The sequence below is a fragment of the Orbicella franksi genome, chromosome 11 (genome assembly GCF_964199315.1).
Source record: "Orbicella franksi chromosome 11, jaOrbFran1.1, whole genome shotgun sequence".
Classification (NCBI taxonomy): Eukaryota; Metazoa; Cnidaria; class Anthozoa; order Scleractinia; family Merulinidae; genus Orbicella; species Orbicella franksi.
Genome location: NC_138155.1, coordinates 13,862,213 through 13,887,428, shown reverse-complemented (window position 1 = coordinate 13,887,428; position 25,216 = coordinate 13,862,213). Strand labels below are relative to the sequence as shown.

Sequence of the window (25,216 nt, the reverse complement as noted above, 5' to 3'; positions counted from 1 at the left end):
CATGTCGATATTGTAAGGTGCAGCCAGTTTGTGGAACTGACAAAATAATCATGCATGATTGTGCGGATCAACAGGACTTTATATCCTCCGTTGCATTAAAACTCAAATAAAAACGTGGACAGTCTCATCTTTATCTTGATAGATTTGAATTACAACCAGCAAATGTTTTCTTGTTGATAGAACTTTCTTATACCATGACTTTCATCGAAAACAATGTTCCGTAAATTGAATATCATCTAAACAATCCAAGAATACTATTCCTTTTGCTTGAGTTAGGACGTGCTTGAGCGCATTTTCTGACACGGTTTCTGATTTTCCGCTTCTAGTAGAATACAGAATTCAGGCCGTTGTCAGTCTATCTGGGATTAAATGAGAAAATGAGTGAAATACGGGCAATTTGTTAAATTTGGTTTTTGATTATTTAAACCGAGTTCTGATTTCAAACAAATCTTGCCCAAGTGCCCATACGATACATGCCATATCTCTCGGTACGAGCCAGTTTTAAGTGATTGTTGTTTTAACAACACCATTGTTTAACAATGATGTTTTGAGGTTACCTTGTAGAACAATTATTTTTCATTTCTTTTGTGTTTGTGTCACGTTTCAATCAAAATCTCACGGTCTAACGGAATCTAAAAGATCGTTACTAAAAGCCTTTCAATATCAGTCAATGATTAACATGTTAGAGGAACAGTGCGGTCATTAGGCCTATCCTGTGTGGTCGGCGTACAAAGAGGAGTACATTTTGCGCTGGTATTTTAGCGTCACATTCCTCGCTGGATTTTCTGTGTTAGGTGTCGGAGGACGCTTATTGCGAAGTCGTAATTGGTCGTTTCTTTCTATTTATACTTTACGGCAGTTCCGTTCGATCTCTCTCGCTTGCAACCCTACACTTATTATCCTTCGAGCCGGTCACGTTCTCTATTTTACATGCGATCCACCCATTCTTCTTTGTACCTGTTTTGCGGATATTTAAGTGCTAAATAATTTACGTTCGTTTGAACGTAGTGAATTAGATCGTAAGGAGGGATGAAGTTTAATTCGAGCGCGAAGCGCGATTGTTGGGACCTGGGAGGGAACTAACTTTCCACCTCCCTCCCCTTTATACGCCGACCACGCCACAGGCAGCCCAAGCTCACGATAGAGGAGAGGATAGCAGAATTGATTTCTTTTCTTCTTGTTTTTCTTGTTTATTTGTTTGTTTGTTTTTCCGCTTTTGTTTACTCTTTTGTGAGCGAAACGTCGAGCGAAACGCCATAACCGGATGTACAGCATTATATAACAACCGCTCAAGAGAGGATCATGGATCCTCGTTTGGTTTGGTCCAGCTGACTAACTTTACATGTGCAGAGGCTGCTATCTATTTGGGTCGACCCAAATAATACGTTGGCAGTTAATTCAAACGTAGAACTTAGTACTTCATGTGCCGAACTTCTTTATTAGAACGCTGTTCAGTGGTAAAGATAATATCTAAGCAGGGCTTAAAATGAATAAAAAAAGCAGTTTTTTTATTAGACCTCAGACTAATTTCAGTTTCTAACTGATCTTCAGTAATTCCTAGACTTATTTTTTGTTTCCTTTTATTTTCGAGGACAAACCGAATCTGCACGCGGTCCAGTAATAGATAGCTTGAGCTTTCGAAGGCAAGCTTGCTTCTTAGATTTCCGGTTGTACCCTAATTTTAGCTCTAGAACGTCATGTCGCCCTTCAAATTTTAGCAATGACCGCTTTCATGGCCGCTCACTCGCCAATTACAAATCCTACTATATTTGCTTCAATGGCCATTGCATCAAATGGCCAAGACCATAACACGTCATCTATGTCTTGGTCCTTAATACGTCTAATTATAGCGGAGCTCCGGCGGCTCGAGGAGCCGCCAAGCGGAGCCCCCTGCTCATACAGGAAAGAAAAGGAAACCCATGAGTTGATTTTCTCATGGTTATCATGGCTAGCGGTATTACTCGTGGGCGCGTTACGCACTACGGCGACGACAACAACGACGACGACGACGGAGTCGCGCAACATGGCGGCCATACTCCAAATGATAGGTTGACGGAGACATGCAACCTTGTTTTACCGTGTACTTCTTTGATATCGGAAAACCATGATATGATCAATTCACACCTGTCAAAACAAGGTATCCGTTGACCAGTATCACGTGACTATATCGCGGGCTCAAGTTTAAAGCTTATCGAGATCGCGCCTTTTTTTGAAGTTGAGCGCTGACCAAGTGCTGGTTATCGATTGGATCCCGGGCTCATCTCAGGTTAACTTGTTGAAAACAGGGCAGGATTGTTCTGAAGCCCGTTAACGCTAACCCAGGATTAAAAGTTTACCGAATTAGAACTTTTTCTTCTATACAAATGGTTTTTGCTGCTTTGTTTTGTGTATATGATTATCAAAACTCAAAACAGAAGGCCAAACAATATACAGAAAACCTCAAAATTCTACCTTTTCCTGAGTTAGCTTAATCGGGCTTTGAACAACCCGGCCCAGGAGCTACGCTCTTAGGCTGGCCTAAATCTATATATTAACTTGAAGCCGTAAAACGTGACTGTTAGTAGTACGTAGAGCTCCGTCGATCCAGCTGATCCATTATATTCTCGGAATCTTAATTGATATTCCTGGAGCCCTCCTCTTTTATATATTTATCACACACGGGACAACATTACTGAATGCCGATTGGCTGAGACAGAGAGCATTTTCTCTTAATCGCGAGAGCACTTTGGTAATACAGAGGGCATGATTACTTGATGTTGATTGGCTGAACGCGCGTCGTCTGTAATGAGTTGGCATCCCGCTTTTATTGGATCCATTGTGAAATCACTGGTGATCAGTGCAATCCGATTGGCTCTCAGCTGTGCTATTTATTCACGAATAGCACCATATTTTGTTCTAAATTGCATGCAATAAGATAGGAACACTAAAACAAAACAACCAATCAGATTTCAAGGTTTGTTTAAAGTAACCAATCAAAATGCAGTGTCGTGCAGAATCGTACTGTTCTTTGCTCTAAATTGCTAAATTTTCCTTAGCGTTGTTACAAACCGGTGACTGGATCTATAAAATATTGGTACTGACTATAATCCTGTATTTGGGCGATTAAACTGTGGCATTTCAAAATGGAAATAATAAAGTCGTGATTGAACTTCGTATCTTGCTCATGGCGGCCAAAACTGAAAGTTAATTTCTTCGTTTTACTTTGGATAGCTTTATTAGAATCAGAGGCCACCTATCCGCCTTAAAAAGAGCGTTAATTTGTCAGTACTTGCACTTTTCACGGTGGAAAGGGAAATTTTGGAACCAAGAAGTTACTAGAGCTCGTCTGGACACTTTGTTTACGTCTTTATTGATGCAGTAATTTCATGCAGTAGAATCTGCTTCGCAAAATGAGGTGCAAAAAACTGAATCGCTGTAACATCTGTAAACAAAATGCTTTGAGTGAACTGCGGTATACTTTTCCTTTTCTAGTGCTACGTGCGAAACAGTTTACCCTGGAAGAAATCTGGAAGCCGCGGTGACTCGGGATTCGAGCGCGAGGCGATACGCTCATTACCGTGACCCGAGCCAACGGTAGCATGGTTTTGAGGCCAGATGTGCCAGTTCAAGATGGCGTCCAAATCGTGAAATCGCATGGCATTAGGATCCATACGCTCGGGACATCATAGGAAAAAGAAGCGACTCGAGTTGTATGTGTTTTTCTTACGTCAAACGCAATCCAACTAAAATGTAAAAACATTTCATGGAATTAATAATCTTGTACATGCACTTTGCATACGTATATGTTTGTTTTTGGCACGCAGGTGAACTCATTACGTTCTAACTCTAAACTTTCTTTAAACAAACGTGACTGACAAAGTTACCGAGAATTTTAGGCTACAAAACAACTGAATAAACGTGACTCGTTCCGTGACAACGACTCGCTTTATTTATGAAATCAAAACAAAACCCAATAATTAAAATCTGTGTTTTGTTAAAATTCAAAACAACTACAACATGTTACACCAAACTCACTAATCTTAAATAAACCCCGACATTTCGTGGCAACCTGGACTACTTCAGATTAATGATCAACACCGCGTACATTCATACGGTGAAAATGAATCTCTAGGTCACATTACGAAAGATTTCGTTTTGATAAACATCTTGACATATAAGCCTAATTACATAACTAAAACCTAGCGTTTGGTAGTTAAGAATGTATTTTTTTAGCACATAAAATTTTTCTAAGCAATTTTTTTTCTAGGCTAAAAATTGTCAACTTTAAAATAAAGAACTCCATTTCACCGAAAGTTACAACAGCACCTGGCTGTTTGATCAAAACATTCTGATAATGACAAGAGAAAACTTAAGCCTTTGGTATTTCTCACCGTTTCTTTGACAGCCTGGGGAGCTGTGCTTATTTTATCAGTTATAAATTATAGTCAATTAAATTTAATAAAATCTAAAACATATATTTCCTGATGTCTAAAAGCCACGCTTTTCTCGTTAATCATTAACTGTATGGAACATAAAATCAGGTTGCAGCAATATTTTCCTATTCTCTCACTTAGAAATGTCATCATTTGTTCCAGTCAATTCTAGAAACTGAATTTTTCTTCAGTAACTCTACTGTCTGCTTCTAGTTTATGTTTCTCGCCCGTCACAGATCTCTACCTTTGTTCCATTTAAAATCAAATTAGGAAGATGAAATGATTGATCAACAGCAGTACCTACAATATCAATGCTTCACAGCCTCATACAGATGTCTTAAAGCTGAAGTGTCAAAGAGACACTCGTACAGTTTTTGCGAGACTGCCTGTCCTATACAACAAGTACTCTACTGTTACCTTCGCTCTTTTCTAGTAAACCGATTGCGATGTGTCCCTTGAGAGTTACTGCAATTCCTCGAGTAGAAACCAGCTCACCAGTGGCAAGTTCGATGCTGCGAACAATTTCATGTTTTTCGTCCTGCATGGTGTATACAGCAATTTTTACACAGTGACCTTTGCCGTGAGAGACCATACACGGGTAACCTACAACTACTTGATTAAGTGCTCGGTAACATGCAACAGAGGGCCTTGATCTGGGGATGTGGGGTTCTTCCTTTACTTTGAAGTGGAATGAATGTTCTCCATGTGGAGAGAAGACGTGAATAGACAGAACGTCATCCACATCTCTGTCCAGAACCAGTATTCGGTCATCTCCACTCACACTCAAATCTTGCGCACATTTTAACTGTTGGTCTCCAAAGCTGTGTTCAAACTTTCCATCTTTGTTGTAAACTTCCACGATACTTCTGGTATTTTGGTCAGAACTGTCTACCGACTGTGCCAACACAAGAATATGATCCTTTTTGTTCAATGTTAGCCGTAAGGCTTCTTCAACCTCTTCTCTCAAAGGAAAGCAATGTAACGTGGCCTGTTTCTTGACCACATACACTTGGTAGCGTGCCGTCGCCGACTTCTCCGCTTCAATCAAGACGTACACGTTGTCAGTACGATCAGTAGCTACATCTGCAATACTCGAAAGTGCGTTGGGATTGTCACTCAGAGGACATGAAAAAGAGTACTGGAACAGGCCAGTGTGATCAAAAACCTTAACATTGCGATCCCAGTCGTCGCCAACAATAATGTGACCTTGTGAGTCTACAGCAATACCCTGCGGTATCTTGGGTTTGTTTTCTTCTTCATCCTCTTGGCCAAGCGACAACGGCTGGACGGAAAACTGCTCCATGTCTAGTTTACCCAGAACTTCAGCGACTCTTGAGTCGTGCAATGGGTTTACCGCTTCCTTTCCTTCTCCTATCAAGGGAAGCGTCAGCAGCTCCCCACTTATTCCGATCATTGACATGACATCGTAAATGGCGCGATTTATTCGACAGACAGACGCGATGATTTGTCTGCGATCTGCCTTATTAAAGTGGGCTCTGAAGCCTTGGGTTAGTTCCACGCCAAAACTTTCGGGCACTCCTTTTAAGGAGTGTAAATCTTCAAGAGACATTCTGCACACCGCTAACGCCTCGTCTGGGTGATCCACATTTTCGAGAATTTTCGCCCCAACACGAATGGCTATCGCATGAATACGATCTAACGTGCTTAAAGCATCGTTATTGAAGGCCTCTATTGCCTTCAGGCGGGCTTGGTGAAAATCTTCTTTTGCCGTTTTAAGTGTTTCGTTACCTGTCTCATTCAAGTTGGTCAGTTTCAATTCCTTTAGACCTCGAGAAAGTGTGCTCATAGCATCTGACGATGATTCCTTAAAAATTTCCATATGTTCAGTCTCTTCAGTTGTTTCTCTAGGTGATGGCGCTGCTTCTGTGTGATATTTACCTGTGTTACTTTTATCTAATAGTTTAAAAAGGGAGAGCACACCCTCCTTAAACAAGGTAATGCTTGTCAGAAGATGCGATCTCGCAATTGCATCTAACTGAAATGAAAGGTAGTCGATTTCACGAACGAAGTCTTCTTCTTTCATCTTCCTCGCCGTCCTTCGGTCCTTTTTCACAAGCAGACCGACCGTGATATCAAATAGATCCGTTTCATCATTAGCCATAACTTCGGTTTAAGAATATTTCGATACCTTTTAGTCCAGTATTTTCGGGTGTGGCGTACTAGGAGGAAAAATGTGTTACATCAATTTTCGTTCAGCTGGCAACTCTGAAACATAATGTGTTGACAGAAGGTACAAATATTTACATAATTTCCGCAAGCTCTTTTGACTATCACGGAAGGCTTGTCAGATTCATGAATTGAATCATGTTTACGGTCTTTCATGAGCCACAGGTCAGCAACATAAATACATCGACAATGGGCCGTTCTACTGCAGTTATTAGACCCATTAGAACGAGCTTTGATTATCCGCTGAACTACATTCTCCTCCGGCTTGCTGGAAGTTTTGTGAACTAGGAATGAAACTAAGCACTTTCGCTGTTATCGAGTGACGAACATATCGTAGAAACGTTTGTATATCCGTCTAAGTTTTTGACGCCTAATTCAAGTAATTACACTACCTTTACTTAATTCAACAAGACCTCAGAGGGACTTTACTTAATTCAACAAGACCTCAGAGTGACTTTGTAATTTTGTTTGTTGAATCAAAATTCTCTGAGCAATGATTAGTCGGATAGATGTAACTTACTATTTATAAAAAAAAAAATTGCTTCGTTATGAGGAAGGCACCACACTCGAACAAGTCCTGCACTTTAGGCACACAAATATGTAAATGGTAAGGAAATCAGTTAACTATGATGAAGTAGGCATGTAGGACAACAACGTTTGTTACGCAAAACGTTTGAAACTAAATAGTGTCAAAACGGCATCAGAGGGCATTAATTTGTTTGTTTTGTTTGAACGATTACTTGGCGGTAGTGTTAACGTTTTCTATTATTGCGGGAAAAGAACCAATGGAGAAGGTCTAATTGAATCTCTTTGACAGCATAGTCATCACAAAGGAACTGACATCCTTCCCATCCTTCATATAACCCCGTATATTATAAATACAACATATGATAAAACTGTCTGGCGGAGCAACAATGGCAACATCAGACACATAGTAGTTCGGAAAACTTTCCAAATGAAACATCAAAATCTCTGCTTAATTCATTCTTAAGTTCCCTTTAGTCATAGACGCGTCTAGAAAGGATCAAGGGTGCCGCAGCTAAATAAATACGTGTAACTAGCCTTCCAGACATTTTGTCTACCCCCAACGACATACATGTCTGAAGCGTGTGAAGCAAACATTGCCTTTTCGTCCTTTTCACATTTATAGTCACAAACGTCATGTAATTTGCGGTTTTAAAATCTTACATTTTCTAAACATTCGAAGACATAAGTAATCTCTAAAGAATCAAGAAACTTTCTTTTTGTTTTGCACGCACGCAATCCATTTGTACGCTTCATAAACATAAAACAATGCCTTATGAACCCTTTCACCCCTTATGCCAGTTGATAAAGGACGTTTGACACTTTCCATTCATACAAATTCTGCGGTCCCACTGGCGGAACTATAAAGCTGTTTGTGAAAAGCAAGACGTCGTTAACTATTAGGTCACTGAAATCAGCTGTCGCCATTTTTCTATAACTCTGTCAATCTTTTATTCTAATATTCCGGGCTATCAATTCCTTCGGAGTCGCGTTTATATTTAAAACTCTCACTTTTCAACAAACAGCTTTAGTTGACTAGGTGACAAACTCCCTTATGTCTTGTGCAATCTGATTGACTCTCAGCTGTGCGATTTATTCACGAATAGCACCATGTTTTGCTCTAAATTCCATGCAATAAGAAAAGAACACTAAAACGAAACAACCAATCAGCTTTCAAGGTTTGTTTAAAGTAACCAATCAAAATGCAGTGTCGTGCAGAATCGTACTGTTCTTTGCTCTAAATTGCACCTTTTTTTTCCTTAGCGTTGTTACAAACCGGTGACTGGATCTATAAAATATTGATACTGACTATAATCCTGTATTTGGGCGATTAAATTGTGTCATTTCAAAATGGAAATAATAAAGTCGTGATTGAACTTCGTATCTTGATCATGGCGGCCAAAACTGAAAGTTAATTTCTTCGTTTTACTTTGGATGTAGCTTTATTAGAATCAGAGGCCACCTATCCGCCTTAAAAGAAGCGTTAATTTGTCAGTACTTGCATTTTCACGGTGGAAAGGGAAATTTTGGAACCAAGAAGTTACTAGAGCTCGTCTGGACACTTTGTTTACGTCTTTATCGATGCAGTAGTTTCATGCAGTAGAATCTGCTTCGCAAAATGAGGTGCAAAAAACTGAATTGCTGTAACTTGTATCTGTAAACAAAATCCTTTGAGTGAACTGCATAGCTATGATTTGCTTTCTGTTGCGGTAGACTTTTCTTTTCTAGTGCTACGAGCGAAACAGTTTACCCTGGAAGAAATCTGGAAGCCGCGGTGACTCGGGATTCGAGCGCGAGGCGATACGCTCATTACCGTGACCCGAGCCAACGGTAGCATGATTTTGAGGCCAGATGTGCCAGTCCAAGATGGCGTCCAAATCGTGAAATCGCATGGCATTAGGATCCATACAACCGGGACATCATAGGAAAAGAAAGCGACTCGAGTTGTATGTGTTTTTCTTTCGTCAAACCGAATCCAACTAAAATGTAAAAACATTTCATGGAATTAATAATCATGTACATGCAGTTTGCATACGTATATGTTTGTTTTTGGCACGCAGGTGAACCCATTACGTTCTAACTCTAAACTTTCTTTAAACAAACGTGACTGACAAAGTTACCGAGAATTTTAGGCCACAAAACAACTGAATAAACGTGACTCGTTCCGTGACAACGACTCGCTTTATTTATGAAATCAAAACAAAACCCAAGAATTAAAATCTGTGTTTTGTTAAAATTCAAAACAACTACAACATGTTACACCAAACTCACTAACCTTAAATAAACCCCGACATTTCGTGGCAACCTGGACTACTTCAGATTAATGATCAACACCGCGTACATTCATACGGTGAAAATGAATCTCTATGTCACATTACGAAAGATTTCGTTTTGATAAACATCTTGACATATAAGCCTAATTACATAACTAAAACCTAGCGTTTGGTAGTTAAGAATGTATTTTTTTAGCACATAAAATTTTTCTTAGCAATTTTTTTTCTAGGCTACAAATTGTCAACTTGAAAATAAAGAACTCCATTTCACCGAAAGTTACAACAGCACCTGGCTGTTTGATCAAAACACTGTGATAATGACAAGAAAAAACTTAAGCCTTTGGTATTTCTCACCATTTCTTTGACAGCCTGGGGAGCTGTGCTTATTTTATCAGTTATAAATTATAGTAAATTAAATTTAATAAAATCTAAAACATATATTTCCTGATGTCTAAAAGCCACGCTTTTCTCGTTAATCATTAACTGTATGGAAGATAAAATCAGGTTGCAGCCATATATTCCTATTCTCTCACTTAGAAATGACACCATTTGTTCCAGTCAATTCAAGAAACTGAATTTTTCTCAAGTAACTCTACTGTCTGCTTCTAGTTTATGTTTCTCGCCCGTCACAGATCTCTACCTTTGTTCCATTTAAAATCAAATTAGGAAAATTAAATGATTGATCAACAGCAGTACCTACAATATCAATGCTTCACAGCCTCATACAGATGTCTTAAAGCTGAAGTGTCAAAGAGACACTCGTACAGTTTTTGCGAGACTGCCTGTCCTATACAACAAGTACTCTACTGTTACCTTCGCTCTTTTCTAGTAAACCGATTGCGATGTGTCCCTTGAGAGTTACTGCAATTCCTCGAGTAGAAACCAGCTCACCAGTGGCGAGTTCGATGCTGCGAACAATTTCATGTTTGTCACCCTGCATGGTGTATACAGCAATTTTTACACAGTGACCTTTGCCGTGAGAGACCATACACGGGTAACCTACAACTACATGATTAAGTGCTCGGTAACATGCAACAGAGGGCCTTGATCTGGGGATGTGGGGTTCTTCCTTTACTTTGAAGTGGAATGAATGTTCTCCATGTGGAGAGAAGACGTGAATAGACAGAACGTCATCGACATCTCTGTCCAGTACCAGTATTCGGTCATCTCCACTCACACTCAAATCTTGCGCACATTTTAACTGTTGGTCTCCAAAGCTGTGTTCAAACTTTCCATCTTTGTTGTAAACTTCCACGACACTTCTGATATTTTGGTCAGAACTGTCTACCGACTGTGCCAACACAAGAATATGATCCTTTTTGTTCAATGTTAGCCGTAAGGCTTCTTCAACCTCTTCTCTCAAAGGAAAGCAATGTAACGTGGCCTGTTTCTTGACCACATACACTTGGTAGCGTGCCGTCGCCGACTTCTCCGCTTCAATCAAGACGTACACGTTGTCAGTACGATCAGTAGCTACATCTGCAATACTCGAAAGTGCGTTGGGATTGTCACTCAGAGGACATGAAAAAGAGTACTGGAACTGGCCAGTGTGATCAAAAACCTTAACATTGCGATCCCAGTCGTCGCCAACAATAATGTGACCTTGTGAGTCTACAGCAATACCCTGCGGTATCTTGGGTTTGTTTTCTTCTTCATCCTCTTGGCCAAGCGACAACGGCTGGACGGAAAACTGCTCCATGTCTAGTTTACCCAGAACTTCAGCGACTCTTGAGTCGTGCAATGGGTTTACCGCTTCCTTTCCTTCTCCTATCAAGGGAAGCGTCAGCAGCTCCCCACTTATTCCGATCATTGACATGACATCGTAAATGGCGCGATTTATTCGACAGACAGACGCGATGATTTGTCTGCGATCTGCCTTATTAAAGTGGGCTCTGAAGCCTTGGGTTAGTTCCACGCCAAAACTTTCGGGCACTCCTTTCAAGGAGTGTAAATCTTCAAGAGACATTCTGCACACCGCTAACGCCTCGTCCGGGTGATCCACATTTTCGAGAATTTTCGCCGCAACACGAATGGCTATCGCATGAATACGATCTAACGTGCTTAAAGCATCGTTATTGAAGGCCTCTATTGCCTTCAGGCGGGCTTGGTGAAAATCTTCTTTTGCCGTCTTAAGTGTTTCGTTGCCTCTCTCATTCAAGTTGGTCAGTTTCAATTCCTTTAGACCTCGAGAAAGTGTGCTCATAGCATCTGACGATGATTCCTGAAAAATTTCCATATGTTCAGTCTCTTTAGTTGTTTCTCTAGGTGATGGCGCTGCTTCTGTGTGATATTTACCTCTGTTACTTTGATCTAATAGTTTAAAAAGGGAAAGCACACCCTCCTTAAACAAGGTAATGCTTGTCAGAAGATGCGATCTCGCAATTGCATCTAACTGAAATGAAAGGTAGTCGATTTCACGAACGAAGTCTTCTTCTTTCATCTTCCTCGCCGTCCTTCGGTCCTTTTTCACAAGCAGACCGACCGTGATATCAAATAGATCCGTTTCATCATTAGCCATAACTTCGGTTTAAGAATATTTCGATACCTTTTAGTGTAGTATTTTCGGGTGTGGCGTACTAGGAGGAAAAATGTGTTATATCAATTTTCGTTCAGTTGGACACTCTGAAACATAATGTGTTGACAGAAGGTGCAAATATTTACATAATTTCCGCAAGCTCTTTTGACTATCACGGAAGGCTTGTCAGATTCATGAATTGAATCATGTTTACGGTCTTTCATGAGCCACAGGTCAGCAACATAAATACATCGACAATGGGCCATTCTACTGCAGTTATTAGACCCATTAGAACGAGCTTTGATTATCCGCTGAACTACATTCTCCTCCGGCTTGCTGGAAGTTTTGTTAACTAGGAATGAAACTAAGCACTTTCGCTGTTATCGAGTGACGAACATATCGTAGAAACGTTTGTATATCCGTCTCAGTTTTTGACCCCTAATTCAAGTTATTAAACTGCCTTTACTTAATTCAACAAGACCTCAGAGGGACTTTACTTAATTCAACAAGACCTCAGAGTGACTTTGTGATTTTGTTTGTTGAATCAAAATTCTCTGAGCAATGATTAGTCGGATAGATGTAACTTGCTATTTATAAAAAAAAAAAAAATTGCTTCGTTATGAGGAAGGCACCACACTCGAACAAGTCCTGCACTTTAGGCACACAAATATGTAAATGGTGAGGAAATCAATTAACTATGATGAAGTAGGCATGTAGGATAACAACGTTTGTTACGCAAAACGTTTTAAACTAAATAGTGTCAAAACGGCATCAGAGGGCATTAATTTGTTTGTTTTGTTTGAACGATTACTTGGCGGTAGTGTTAACGTTTTCTATTATTGCGGGAAAAGAACCAATGGAGAAGGTCTAATTGAATCTCTTTGACAGCATAGTCATCACAAAGGAACTGACATCCTTCCCATCCTTCATATAACCCAGTATATTATAAATACAACATATGATAAAACTGTCTGGCGGAGCAACAATGGCAACATTAGACGAATAGTAGTTCGGAAAACTTTCCAAATGAAACATCAAGATCTCTGCTTAACTCATTGTTAAGTTCCCTTTAGTCATAGATGTGTCTAGAAAGGATTAAGGGTGCCGCAGCTAAATAAATACGTGTAACTAGCCTTCCAGACATTTTGTCTACCCCCAACGACGTACATCTCTGAAGCGTATGAAGCAAACATTGCCTTTTCGTCCTTTTCACATTTATAGTCACAAACGTCATGTAATTTGCGGTTTTAAAATCTTACATTTTCTAAACATTCGAAGACATAAGTAATCTCTAAAGAATCAAGAAACTTTCTTTTTGTTTTGCACGCACGCAATCCATTTGTACGCTTCATAAACATAAAACAATGCCTTATGAACCCTTTCACCCCTTATGCCAGTTGATAAAGGACGTTTGACACTTTCCATTCATACAAATTCTGCGGTCCCACTGGCGGAACTATAAAGCTGTTTGTGAAAAGCAAGACGTCGTTAACTATTAGGTCACTGAAATCAGCTGTCGCCATTTTTCTATAACTCTGTCAATCTTTTATTCTAATATTCCGGGCTATCAATTCCTTCGGAGTCGCGTTTATATTTAAAACTCTCACCTTTCAACAAACAGCTTTAGTTAAGTAGGTGACAAACTCCTTTATGTCTTGTGCAATCTGATTGACTCTCAGCTGTGCGATTTATTCACGAATAGCACCATGTTTTGCTCTAAATTGCATGCAATAAGAAAGAAACACTAAAACAAAACAACCAATCAGCTTTCAAGGTTTGTTTAAAGTAACCAATCAAAATGCAGTGTCGTGCAGAATCGTACTGTTCTTTGCTCTAAATTGCAACTTTTTTTTTCCTTAGCGTTGTTACAAACCGGTGACTGGATCTATAAAATATTGGTACTGACTATAATCCTGTATTTGGGCGATTAAATTGTGTCATTTCAAAATGGAAATAATAAAGTCGTGATTGAACTTCGTATCTTGATCATGGCGGCCAAAACTGAAAGTTAATTTCTTCGTTTTACTTTGGATGTAGCTTTATTAGAATCAGAGGCCACCTATCCGCCTTAGAAGAAGCGTTAATTTGTCAGTACTTGCATTTTCACGGTGGAAAGGGAAATTTTGGAACCAAGAAGTTACTAGAGCTCGTCTGGACACTTTGTTTACGTCTTTATCGATGCAGTAGTTTCATGCAGTTAAATCTGCTTCGCAAAATGAGGTGCAAAAAACTGAATTGCTGTAACTTGTATCTGTAAACAAAATCCTTTGAGTGAACTACATAGCTATGATTTGCTTTCTGTTGCGGTAGACGTTTTCTTTTCTAGTGCCACGAGCGAAACAGTTTACCCTGGAAGAAATCTGGAAGCCGCGGTGACTCGGGATTCGAGCGCGAGGCGATATGCTCAGTACCGTGACCCGAGCCAACGGTAGCATGATTTTGAGGCCAGATGTGCCAGTCCAAGATAGCGTCCAAATCGTGAAATCGCATGGCATTAGGATCCATACGCCAGGAACATCATAGGAAAAAAAAGCGACTCGAGTTGTATGTGTTTCTCTTTCGTCAAACCCGATCCAACTAAAATGTAAAAGCATTTCGTGGAATTAATAATCATGTACATGCAGTTTGCATACGTATATGTTTGTTTTTGGCACGCAGGTGAACTCATTACACTCTAACTCTAAACTTTCTTTACAAACGTGACTGACAAAGTTACCGAGAATTTTAGGCCACAAAACAACTGAATAAACGTGACTCGTTCCGTGACAACGACTCGCTTTATTTATGAAATCAAAACAAAACCCAAGAATTAAAATCTGTGTTTTGTTAAAATTCAAAACAACTACAACATGTTACACTAAACTCACTAACCTTAAATAAACCCCGACATTTCGTGGCAACCTGGACTACTTCAGATTAATGATCAACACCGCGTACATTCATACGGTGAAAATGAATCTCTATGTCACATTACGAAAGATTTCGTTTTGATAAACATCTTGACATATAAGCCTAATTGCATAACTAAAACCTAGCGTTTGGTAGTTAAGAATGTATTTTTTTAGCAATTTTTTTTCTAGGCTAAAAATTATCAACTTTAAAATAAAGAACTCCATTTCACCGAAAGTTACAACAGCACCTGGCTGTTTGATCAAAACACTGTGACAATGACAAGAAAAAACTTAAGCCTTTGGTATTTCTCACCATTTCTCTGACAGCCTGGGGAGCTGTGCTTATTTTATCAGTTATAAATTATAGTAAAGTAAATTTTATAAAATCTAAAACACATATTTCCTGATGTCTAAAAGCCACGCTTTTCTCGTTAATCATTAACTGTATGGAAGATAAAATCAGGTTGCAGCCATATTTCCTATTCTCTTACTTAGAAATGTCATCATTTGTTCCAGTCAATTCAAGAAACTGAATTTTTCTCAAGTAACTCTACTGTCTGCTTCTAGTTTATTTTTCTCGCCCGTCACACATCTCTACCTTTGTTCCATTTAAAATCAAATTAGGAAAATTAAATGATTGATCAACAGCAGTACCTACAATATCAATGCTTCACAGCCTCATACAGATGTCTTAAAGCTGAAGTGTCAAAGAGACACTCGTACAGTTTTTGCGAGACTGCCTGTCCTATACAACAAGTACTCTACTGTTACCTTCGCTCTTTTCTAGTAAACCGATTGCGATGTGTCCCTTGAGAGTTACTGCAATTCCTCGAGTAGAAACCAGCTCACCAGTGGCGAGTTCGATGCTGCGAACAATTTCATGTTTGTCACCCTGCATGGTGTATACAGCAATTTTTACACAGTGACCTTTGCCGTGAGAGACCATACACGGATAAGCTACAACTACATGATTAAGTACTTGGTAACATGCAACAGAGGGCCTTGATCTGGGGATATGGGGTTCTTCCTTTACTTTGAAGTGGAATGAATGTTCTCCATGTGGAGAGAAGACGTGAATAGACAGAACGTCATCGACATCTCTGTCCAGTACCAGTATTCGGTCATCTCCACTCACACTCAAATCTTGCGCACATTTTAACTGTTGGTCTCCAAAGCTGTGTTCACGCTTTCCATGTTTGTTGTAAACTTCCACGACACTTCTGGTATTTTGGTCAGAACTGTCTACCGACTGTGCCAACACAAGAATATGATCCTTTTTGTTCAATGTTAGCCGTAAGGCTTCTTCAACCTCTTCTCTCAAAGGAAAGCAATGTAACGTGGCCTGTTTCTTGACCACATACACTTGGTAACGTGCCGTCGCCGACTTCTGCGCTTCAATCAAGACGTACACGTTGTCAGTACGATCAGTAGCTACGTCTGCAATACTCGAAAGTGCGTTGGGATTGTCACTCAGAGGACATGAAAAAGAGTACTGGAACTGGCCAGTGTGATCAAAAACCTTAACATTGCGATCCCAGTCGTCGCCAACAATAATGTGACCTTGTGAGTCTACAGCAATACCCTGCGGTATCTTGGGTTTGTTTTCTTCTTCATCCTCTTGGCCAAGCGACAACGGCTGGACGGAAAACTGCTCCATGTCTAGTTTACCCAGAACTTCAGCGACTCTTGAGTCGTGCAATGGGTTTACCGCTTCCTTTCCTTCTCCTATCAAGGGAAGCGTCAGCAGCTCCCCACTTATTCCGATCATTGACATGACATCGTAAATGGCGCGATTTATTCGACAGACAGACGCGATGATTTGTCTGCGATCTGCCTTATAAAAGTGGGCTCTGAAGCCTTGGGTTAGTTCCACGCCAAAACTTTCGGGCACTCCTTTTAAGGAGTGTAAATCTTCAAGAGACATTCTGCACACCGCTAACGCCTCGTCCGGGTGATCCACATTTTCGAGAATTTTCGCCGCAACACGAATGGCTATCGCATGAATACGATCTAACGTGCTTAAAGCATCGTTATTGAAGGCCTCTATTGCCTTCAGGCGGGCTTGGTGAAAATCTTCTTTTGCCGTCTTAAGTGTTTCGTTGCCTCTCTCATTCAAGTTGGTCAGTTTCAATTCCTTTAGACCTCGAGAAAGTGTGCTCATAGCATCTGACGATGATTCCTGAAAAATTTCCATATGTTCAGTCTCTTCAGTTGTTTCTCTAGGTGATGGTCCTTCTTCTGTGTGATATTTACCTGTGTTACTTTTATCTAATAGTTTAAAAAGGGAGAGCACACCCTCCTTAAACAAGGTAATGCTTGTCAGAAGATGCGATCTCGCAATTGCATCTAACTGAAATGAAAGGTAGTCGATTTCACGAACGAAGTCTTCTTCTTTCATCTTCCTCGCCGTCCTTCGGTCCTTTTTCACAAGCAGACCAACCGTGATATCAAATAGATCCGTTTCATCATTAGCCATAACTTCGGTTTAAGAATATTTCGATACCTTTTAGTCCAGTATTTTCGGGTGTGGCGTACTAGGAGGAAAAATGTGTTACATCAATTTTTGCTCAGCTGGCAACTCTGAAACATAATGTGTTGACAGAAGGTGCAAATATTTACATAATTTCTGAAAGCTCGTTTGACTATTACGGAAGGCTTGTCAGATTCATGAATTGAATCATGTTTACGGTCTTTCATGAGCCACAGGTCAGCAACATAAATACATCGACAATGGGGCACTCTACTGCAGTTATTAGGCCCATTAGAACGAGCTTTGATTATCCGCTGAACTACATTCTCCTCCGGCTTGCTGGAAGTTTTGTGAACTAGGAATGAAACTAAGCACTTTCGCTGTTATCGAGTGACGAACATATCGTAGAAGCGTTTTTATTTCTTCTAATTCTTTGAAGCCTAATTGAAGTAACTACACTACCTTTACTTAATTCAACAAGACCTCAGAGTGACTTTGTAATTTTGTTTGTTGAATCAAAATTCTCTGAGCAATGATTAGTCGGATTGATGTAACTTGCTATTTATAAAGAAAAAATTGCTGCGTTATGAGGAGGCACCACACTCGAATAAGTCCCGCACTTTAGGCACACAAATATCTAAATGCTGAGGAAATCAATTGACCACGATGAAGTAGGCGTGCAAGACAATAACGTTTGTTACGCAAAACGTTTGAAACTAAATAGTGTCAAAACGGCATCAGAGGGCATTAATTTGTTTGTTTTGTTTGAACGATTACTTGGGGGTAGTGTTAACGTTTCTATTATTGCGAGAAGAGAACGGTGATTGAGAAGGTCTGATGGAATCTCTTTGACAGCGTAGTCACAAAGGAACTGAAATCCTTCCCATCCTTCATATAACCCCGTATATTACAAATACAACATATGATAAAACTGTCTGGCGGAGCAACAATGGCAACATTAGACAGAGTAGTTCGGAAAACTTTCCAAATGAAACTTGGAAATCTCTGTTTAATTGATTCTAAAGTTCCCTTTAGTCATAGACGCGTCTAGAAAGGATTAAGGGTGCCGCAGCTAAATAAATACGTGTAACTAGCCTTCCAGACATTTTGTCTACCCCCAACGAAGTAGATGTCTAAAGCGTGTGAAGCAAACATTGGCTTTTCGTCCTTTTCACATTCATAGCCACAAACGTAATGTAATCTGCGATTAAATCTTACATTTCCTAAACATTCGAACACATAAGTAATCTCTAAAGAATCAAGAAACTTCCTTTTTGTTTTGCACGCACGCACTCCATCTGTACGCTTCATAAACATAAAACAATGCCTTGTGAACCCTTTCACCCCTTATGCCAGTTGATAAAGGACGTTTGACACTTTCCATTCATACAAATTCTGCGGTTCTTCTGGCGGAACTATAAAGCTGTTTGTGAAAAGCAAGACGTCGTTAACTATTAGGTCACTGAAGTCACCTGTCGCCATTTTTCTATAGCTCTGTCAATCTTTTATTCTAATATTCCGGGCTATCAATTCCTTCGGAGTCGCGTTTATATTTAAGCTCTCACTTTTTAACAAACAGCTTTAGTTGACTAGGTGACAAACTCCCTTATGTCTTGACAGTGTAGGCATCGTTAGAGCTCAACAACTAAGAACTAATAATGGAAGGTCTCTCAATGGCGCTGAGCGCTTTCAGCTTTGCTTTAAAGATCGGGCGACGTTTTTTAGTCGAGAAGAGGCTTGAAGATGGCGACACAGCCAATAAGACGCTATGCCAGATCATCTTGACAGAAATTGATGAAGTCAAGATATTGCTCGAGAGACAAAAACAACTAAAACTCCTTGAGAGTTTGCACCTTTTTGAAGAGGGTATTAGGTATCTAGATGAAGTTTTAAGCAACGAGAGTCGTGACGAGAAAGAAATGAAAGGGCAAGCGGCGGAATTGAAAAACTATTGCCCTTGGACATGTGTTCTTGAAGCCGATTTGCTTATTAAAAATATTGAGCGTTTAAAAAATCTGCCCGACCAAGGAGAAGCAGCCATTAAGGTTTCGAGAGCCAAAGAGAGATTTCAGCAAGCCCGTGAGAAAGCAAGAAGTGCTTTTTGGAATGACAGTCTTTCAATGTCTGATATGGTTCTTGCTGCAAATATTGGCGTCTCGTCCGTGATACTGGAGAATTATAGAAATCCCTGGATTGCAATGCAGGAGTATAAAACGTGGCTTAAACATTTAAATGGCATGAAAAGGGTGAAGGAGACTTTTAAGCGTGCAACTAAAAGAGGTGGAATTAGTGGCGACGACCAAAAGAACTGTTTCTTGGGTGTTTGCCACATAAATCGCGTCATTTACGAAATTACACAAATTGCGGTCAGTGGAGAAGAACAGCCCTGGATCTGGTCCTGTATTCAGTTCGGAGATGAGAAAGTTGATCCACTGCGCGATGCGAGACTTGCGCATGCTGAGCTGAATATGAAGCATTACTGCTTAACATTGTCATTTGGCCAAAACCTTAAAGAAGACGAAAATTTGAAGTTTGCTTGCGACATCGCTGTCACCAAAGAAGGAACTTTCGTTATCGTGGACGAAGGTGATCAGAAAATTAAAGCTTTTGACAGAGAAGGCAACTTTTTGCGTTCTTTCTCTCCCCTTCGTCGTCGTTTGGCTGATCAAGATGTCTGTGGGATAACAACCGACCATGAAGATAAGTTGCTCGTACTTATCAAGTTAGATAAATATCGCCATGAAATCTATGTATTTGATCAACGCGGTAACCTACAAAACAAATTTCGCCTGAGGGAAGGACTTGTGCGCTGCTCCCCAATCCTCAATGACAAAAATGAAATCCTTGTTCTCAATGAGAAACCTGATTCGGAGCGATTGGTGGTAGAAGTGTACAAGGACTTGCAGTACGTTGGCAGCCTGGAACTGAAGGAACCAAAAGAACAAACAGAGCCCAGCAAGCCTGGAGATACCGCAAAAGGATCAAAGGAGCGAAAAGATGCCTCAGAAGAGCCAGAAGAGTCCAAAGTTCAGAAAAAGCCAGAACATTCCAAAAGCACCAAAGACACAAAGAAACCTAAAGAGCCTGAAGATCTAGATGCAAAAGAGCAATTTAAGAAGTCCCAAGAACCCAAAGGCCTCACGAAAGCAAAAGACATTGCCATTACTGACAATGGAAGCGTGTTAGTATTGAACAGTGATGGTAGCGTGGACGAGTTGAAGGACGAGGTACAAACAGAGCATCGAAGGTTCAAAGGGATTCCATTAAAGGGAGTTCAAGCCATAGCGTTCCACTCCTTAAGCAAACATGTGCTAATCGCAAACAGCTCAGAAGGAATCGTGAACATCTCAGTGTGTGCAGAAGACGGTGAATGCGTGAACAGTTTTTATGCAGACAAAGACAGAAGTGGAAAGAAAGAAAGAAAATACATTGCACCAAGGATTGCAGTGACCGCGGAAGGACGCATCGCCGTGCTCACTGGGTTTGTGGGCGAGAGTAAAGTAATTGTTGTTTAGAGCACTTTTTGCTGTCATGTATCTTAGGAATTCGTATACACTTTGCGATATCAAAAGACATACGGATTAGAAAAAGTACCAGAGTTTTGCCAGTGAAAAACGATTGAGAAGACTTAGAGTACCCAGTACATCATTAAACTATGTAAGATAAGATTTCAACATGTGTTTTTAACTTCTAAAACCTCGCACACTGTAAGTGATAGTACTGTCTGATCAGTTTCCGTGTGAATAGTCGGTTGTTATTCAGTTTTTCAAAGTTTGGCGTTCGTCCCTTAGATGCAATTTTGCTTCGATCCGCCAGAAATGTAGTCACAGCAATCAAATGTTATCATTGTCAGTATGTTTACTCTTATCCAGGGAGTAAAATATGGATGCCAGGAAAGCAGTTTAGCTTCCGTTTATACAAAGGAACGATTCAAACTACTTCTGATCGATATCTCAGGAAGCGTTTTAGGATCTTGCCTTAGGATAAACAAATTCACTGGGTTTAATTTCAAACTGAATAGTTTAACAAATGAGGATACCTTGCTATGGAGACTGCAATTTCATGATTTCTGTAGTGCTGATGATAAGTCGATATTTAGTGGAAATAAAACAGTAAAAAAGTACAAAATCGAGTGGATTCTTTGCAAGATAATTCTATTGATATGAAAGTACACGACACGGCACACGTAAAACAGGCTTTAATTTAGTTTACTTTTCTTTAATAGTTAGCAATATTTTAAATTATAGAAGATTAATCTGTATACGTAGTCTTTCGTAATAAGTTGTAGCTTTTATATTAAATTGTTAATGCCTGATGTATTTACCGTGTTGTTAAAAAACGATGATGATGATGATGATGATGATGATGAGTACTGTCAGCAGCATCGCCTAAGATGTATTCGGGTCTTCGGCAAGAATTGACGTTTGTCGGTGATCCCCCCCCCCCCCCCGCCACTCCCCGTCGCAATTCCTGTAAAGCGGAAAAAGGCGGTTAACCCAGTGACACTTCTGAAGCCGAGAACACACCTCGCTTCATACGCGTTCCGGTATTAGAGGGGGAAACGAAGAAAGACATGCATAATTTCAATCGCGTTTAGCTAGCAGCAACGCTTTTATTGCTGTCCACAGATAAACTCCGCGAAACGGCGAGGGCAAGGCGAAAATATCCACTTGCTCGGTACCCACTGTTTCAGCCGAATTTGCATCATTTCTGTTTCGCGCGAATTAACCACCCCTTTAAAGACGTAGACATGGTCATCTTTTTCAGTGCAGGAAACATCCTTTTCAAACACAATATCTTGTGTATGGTTGAATTTTACGGGGGAGCAAGATGGCCGTTTGCCCCTCAATAGGCAACAGAAGGTCATGCCATGGACTCACCAATCGCCTACCGTAGAAGGTCATTTAGAAAGATGACTTTACATTTCTTAGTGCCTACCCAGGTAAACTTGCCATTGTATGCTGTTTCTTTCTCTAGTAGCGCTCGTTAGCTGTACCCGCGAGACTGTACAACTCCCCTCTTCTCCCGACCTATGTTAGAGCGAGTGGTGTGACATTCTATAAATTCTTCTTTCAGATATGTCTGAAAGAGATATGCGAGGAATTTTCCAATGAAGGTAACGCCAGCGATTGTCATGGCGTCACGATATTCTAGAATTCGATTTCGGGTCAATGACGTACACTTTTTTTCTGGAATTTGGACAGAACTTTTCTACGTTAATCCAGATTAAGGCTCGGTGCAGATATTCGTGGAATACAATTCGTAACCGCCTGTAGCAAAACGAAATTTGCGACTTGCTTCAAGTAAAATGGCATTTAAGGGAAGGTTAGAGCTCGTGTCTATTATTTAAGACATTCTCCAGGATCAAGTAGAAGATCTTTGTGTTGTTCAACGGAATAGTGGTAAATAAATTGACTTTAACCCAATGAAATGCTTATCCGTGTAGAGTAATCGGATATATCATCATTACACGCGACGCGACAACTTCCGGGTTTCATGTGTGTTATTTACGCGCACGAATAACCAACAACCGTTAACCATTTGAAAGTCAGCGTATTGCAAGTAACCTTCCCTGTTCTTCCCAATTAGCAGAATCTACAAAAATTTCTCACTTCACATTATTTGATATGCAGGATGGAAGCAATTTGGTGGCAACATCGTCGAGTTTGACATTTGAAATATGGTTAATCGTTTGCCGGCGACAATACGATTAACTACGTAACTACCCTTTCTATTTCAATTGAATGGTTAACCATATAAACCTTCTCGCAAAGCTCTGTATTGCTAGTTCTCGACCCCAGAAAATGTTGAATGGTTTTTCTTAATTCCTATAAAGCGGAAAAAGGTATAATTAGAATCACCATGAGAGGACGGAATGGGCTTCAACTGTAAGTATCATTTCACGCAGACCTTTTCTCCGCTGGTGTTGGGGAAGTGTGAAAATGTGTCAAACTGCAGCAGATCAATTTATCATCGTTTCTTACGGGCGGCCACTTTGACAAATGAACAAAATTAATTTGTCTTTTATACAGCTTTGGGTGAATAAAATCATTGATCACTAGCCAAAGGCCGACGATAATTGGAAATTCATACTTATTTAGGAAAATATGCCACCTTGCAAATATTCGCCCGTTTGTTTCATCAACTGACCAGTTACAACTAACAAGAGAAAATTCGCTTTTCAAACGTAAAGCGGGACAAATTCCTTCTTGCAAATCATTGCGAAACATTACATGTTTATTTTTGTTTTTAGAATTTGCTTGCATTGTCCAAAGAAATGCAAAGCGTACAGAAAGACGTGTTAAAACGTGCTTAACGCGACAAACGTGTTATAAATATAAAGCTTCGCTAATTACCTTACAAGATGGATTTCCTCTACACCGATATGCATGCAAAAATAAAATTAATAACCAGACTACATTTTCGGCCTTGTCACGATGGCTTCACGTTTTCATCCGACAAACTTTCTCGAAGCAGCTGTATACAAACCCAGAATTCTCCCAAGTCTTTATCTTTCAAAATGTAAATTTACACAACCCTGTGTTAATCTCACCATTTACAAGGAGTAAAAAGTCCTAAAATAAGGCGAGAAGAATTTGTTATCAGGTTTTTATCTTTGTTACCAATAAATTACGAAATGTGACCATCGTTGGTGTAATCTTTACTACCACACCCCGCCCCCACTCCTGCTATCTCCAAAACGTAACTTCGCCCCACTCGTGCTTCTCAGAAGAAGTACGGAAAATGTTTCGTATTTAATATTCGAGGATAAAAACTACGTGATAGGGTCTTTTATTGTCCTGCTAATGTCACCCACGCTCTCACTGGTAGGCTCGATTTCCGCTGCTCTCTCGAGTAGAGTCTTCTTTCCAGAATAGCGACTGGTAATCTCACTGATTGAGCAGTCGTTTTGCTTAAGGCATTTTGTTGGCCTTGGGAGGATTGGAAAATGACAACACAGATTGGACTTTTCCCTCTTGCTGGTTATCATAAATGGTTTTTATGTTACCATTTACCATGAAGTTTTAAGGTCTTTATAAATGTGCTTGCTTTTCTGTATGCAAAGGCGAATTCTAAGGAAATCTCTCAGGAAATATTCTTTTCTTCTTTTTTCAGAAAAATGCTGATGTCAGCATTTTTGTTGAGATTCAAGGCTAATTATCTCGAAAAAAATGCGTGGCTACCCCCAGTTTTCGTTGTGGATTCTAACATCCCTTGAAAAGATCTACTTTTTCCGCATGGTCCTAACCAGGCGCAAAACCTTTGTATTTAGTAGGCACCTTCCTTAATAGTTCTGGCCTCTAACGTACTGATTTGTATATGTATGTTCCTGCCATGTTTAGTTTGTAAATATATCTTATTAACCAAGCGCAAGGGCCATTCGTGATAGAACACTAGTAGATTTAGACTAAAACTCCATAGAAACACGGAGAAAATGTTTTCTATTTCCTTTAGAAAATACCGCGACAAAAATAAGAAAAACAGCTTGTTTACTTTGATCATCAAAATGTAAATTCTCTTTGTTTACGCCATCATTAAGTCAATAGCTATGTATTCTGTTACTTTGCGTTTTCGAGGTGTAAAGAGGATTTAGTTAAAGTTTTGAACGACTAGTAGATTTATACCAAAACAATTAGATTATTCGCTCTCGATTTCGATAGTCAACTATCACACGACAGAAATCTCCAGCTCATAATCTAATTGTTTAATAGAAACACGATTTTAAACCAATCAGGGCGCGTATTTTCTTTTCTTAGCTTTCAGTTTTAAGATTTTATTTAAGCTGTTATATAGAGTGTTTTACAACAATTTAATATTACTTAATGATATTGTGTGCAGATCAAAACACCTCTTCAGATTCTAGTGCCTGTTAAGTAAATCCCTCTCGCGTGGTCCACTTGTTTTTCTTCTACACATTAAAAACCGTTACTAAAAATAGCTAT

The 25,216-nt window shown here is 39.8% G+C and overlaps 4 protein-coding genes across 4 annotated transcripts; 1 reads left to right on the top strand and 3 right to left on the bottom strand.

Annotated features, from left to right (window-relative positions):
- Nucleotides 1-3,006: 3,006 nt before the first annotated feature.
- Nucleotides 3,007-6,986, bottom strand: LOC145502792 (uncharacterized). The gene has a single exon (XM_081482174.1). It carries the CDS (start codon nucleotides 6,532-6,534, stop codon nucleotides 4,804-4,806), a length of 1,731 nt encoding a protein of 576 aa, XP_081338300.1. The 5' UTR covers nucleotides 6,535-6,986; the 3' UTR covers nucleotides 3,007-4,803.
- Nucleotides 6,987-7,293: 307 nt separating this feature from the next.
- On the bottom strand, nucleotides 7,294-11,968 carry LOC145460156 (uncharacterized). The gene has a single exon (XM_081444890.1). The coding sequence runs from the start codon at nucleotides 11,913-11,915 to the stop codon at nucleotides 10,185-10,187; it is 1,731 nt and encodes a 576-aa protein (XP_081301016.1). The 5' UTR covers nucleotides 11,916-11,968; the 3' UTR covers nucleotides 7,294-10,184.
- Nucleotides 11,969-14,201: 2,233 nt separating this feature from the next.
- On the bottom strand, nucleotides 14,202-17,526 carry LOC145502745 (uncharacterized). The gene has a single exon (XM_081482104.1). The coding sequence runs from the start codon at nucleotides 17,277-17,279 to the stop codon at nucleotides 15,549-15,551; it is 1,731 nt and encodes a 576-aa protein (XP_081338230.1). The 5' UTR covers nucleotides 17,280-17,526; the 3' UTR covers nucleotides 14,202-15,548.
- A 375-nt stretch (nucleotides 17,527-17,901) lies between these two features.
- Nucleotides 17,902-21,712, top strand: LOC145503206 (uncharacterized). The gene has a single exon (XM_081482667.1). It carries the CDS (start codon nucleotides 18,932-18,934, stop codon nucleotides 20,786-20,788), a length of 1,857 nt encoding a protein of 618 aa, XP_081338793.1. The 5' UTR covers nucleotides 17,902-18,931; the 3' UTR covers nucleotides 20,789-21,712.
- The last annotated feature ends 3,504 nt before the right edge of the window (nucleotides 21,713-25,216 follow it).

Coding starts and splice junctions, on each gene's coding strand:
- LOC145460156 (XM_081444890.1), bottom strand. CDS start 11,915: ATGGCTAATGATGAAACGGATCTATTTGATATCACGGTCGGTCTGCTT.
- LOC145502792 (XM_081482174.1), bottom strand. CDS start 6,534: ATGGCTAATGATGAAACGGATCTATTTGATATCACGGTCGGTCTGCTT.
- LOC145503206 (XM_081482667.1), top strand. CDS start 18,932: ATGGAAGGTCTCTCAATGGCGCTGAGCGCTTTCAGCTTTGCTTTAAAG.
- LOC145502745 (XM_081482104.1), bottom strand. CDS start 17,279: ATGGCTAATGATGAAACGGATCTATTTGATATCACGGTTGGTCTGCTT.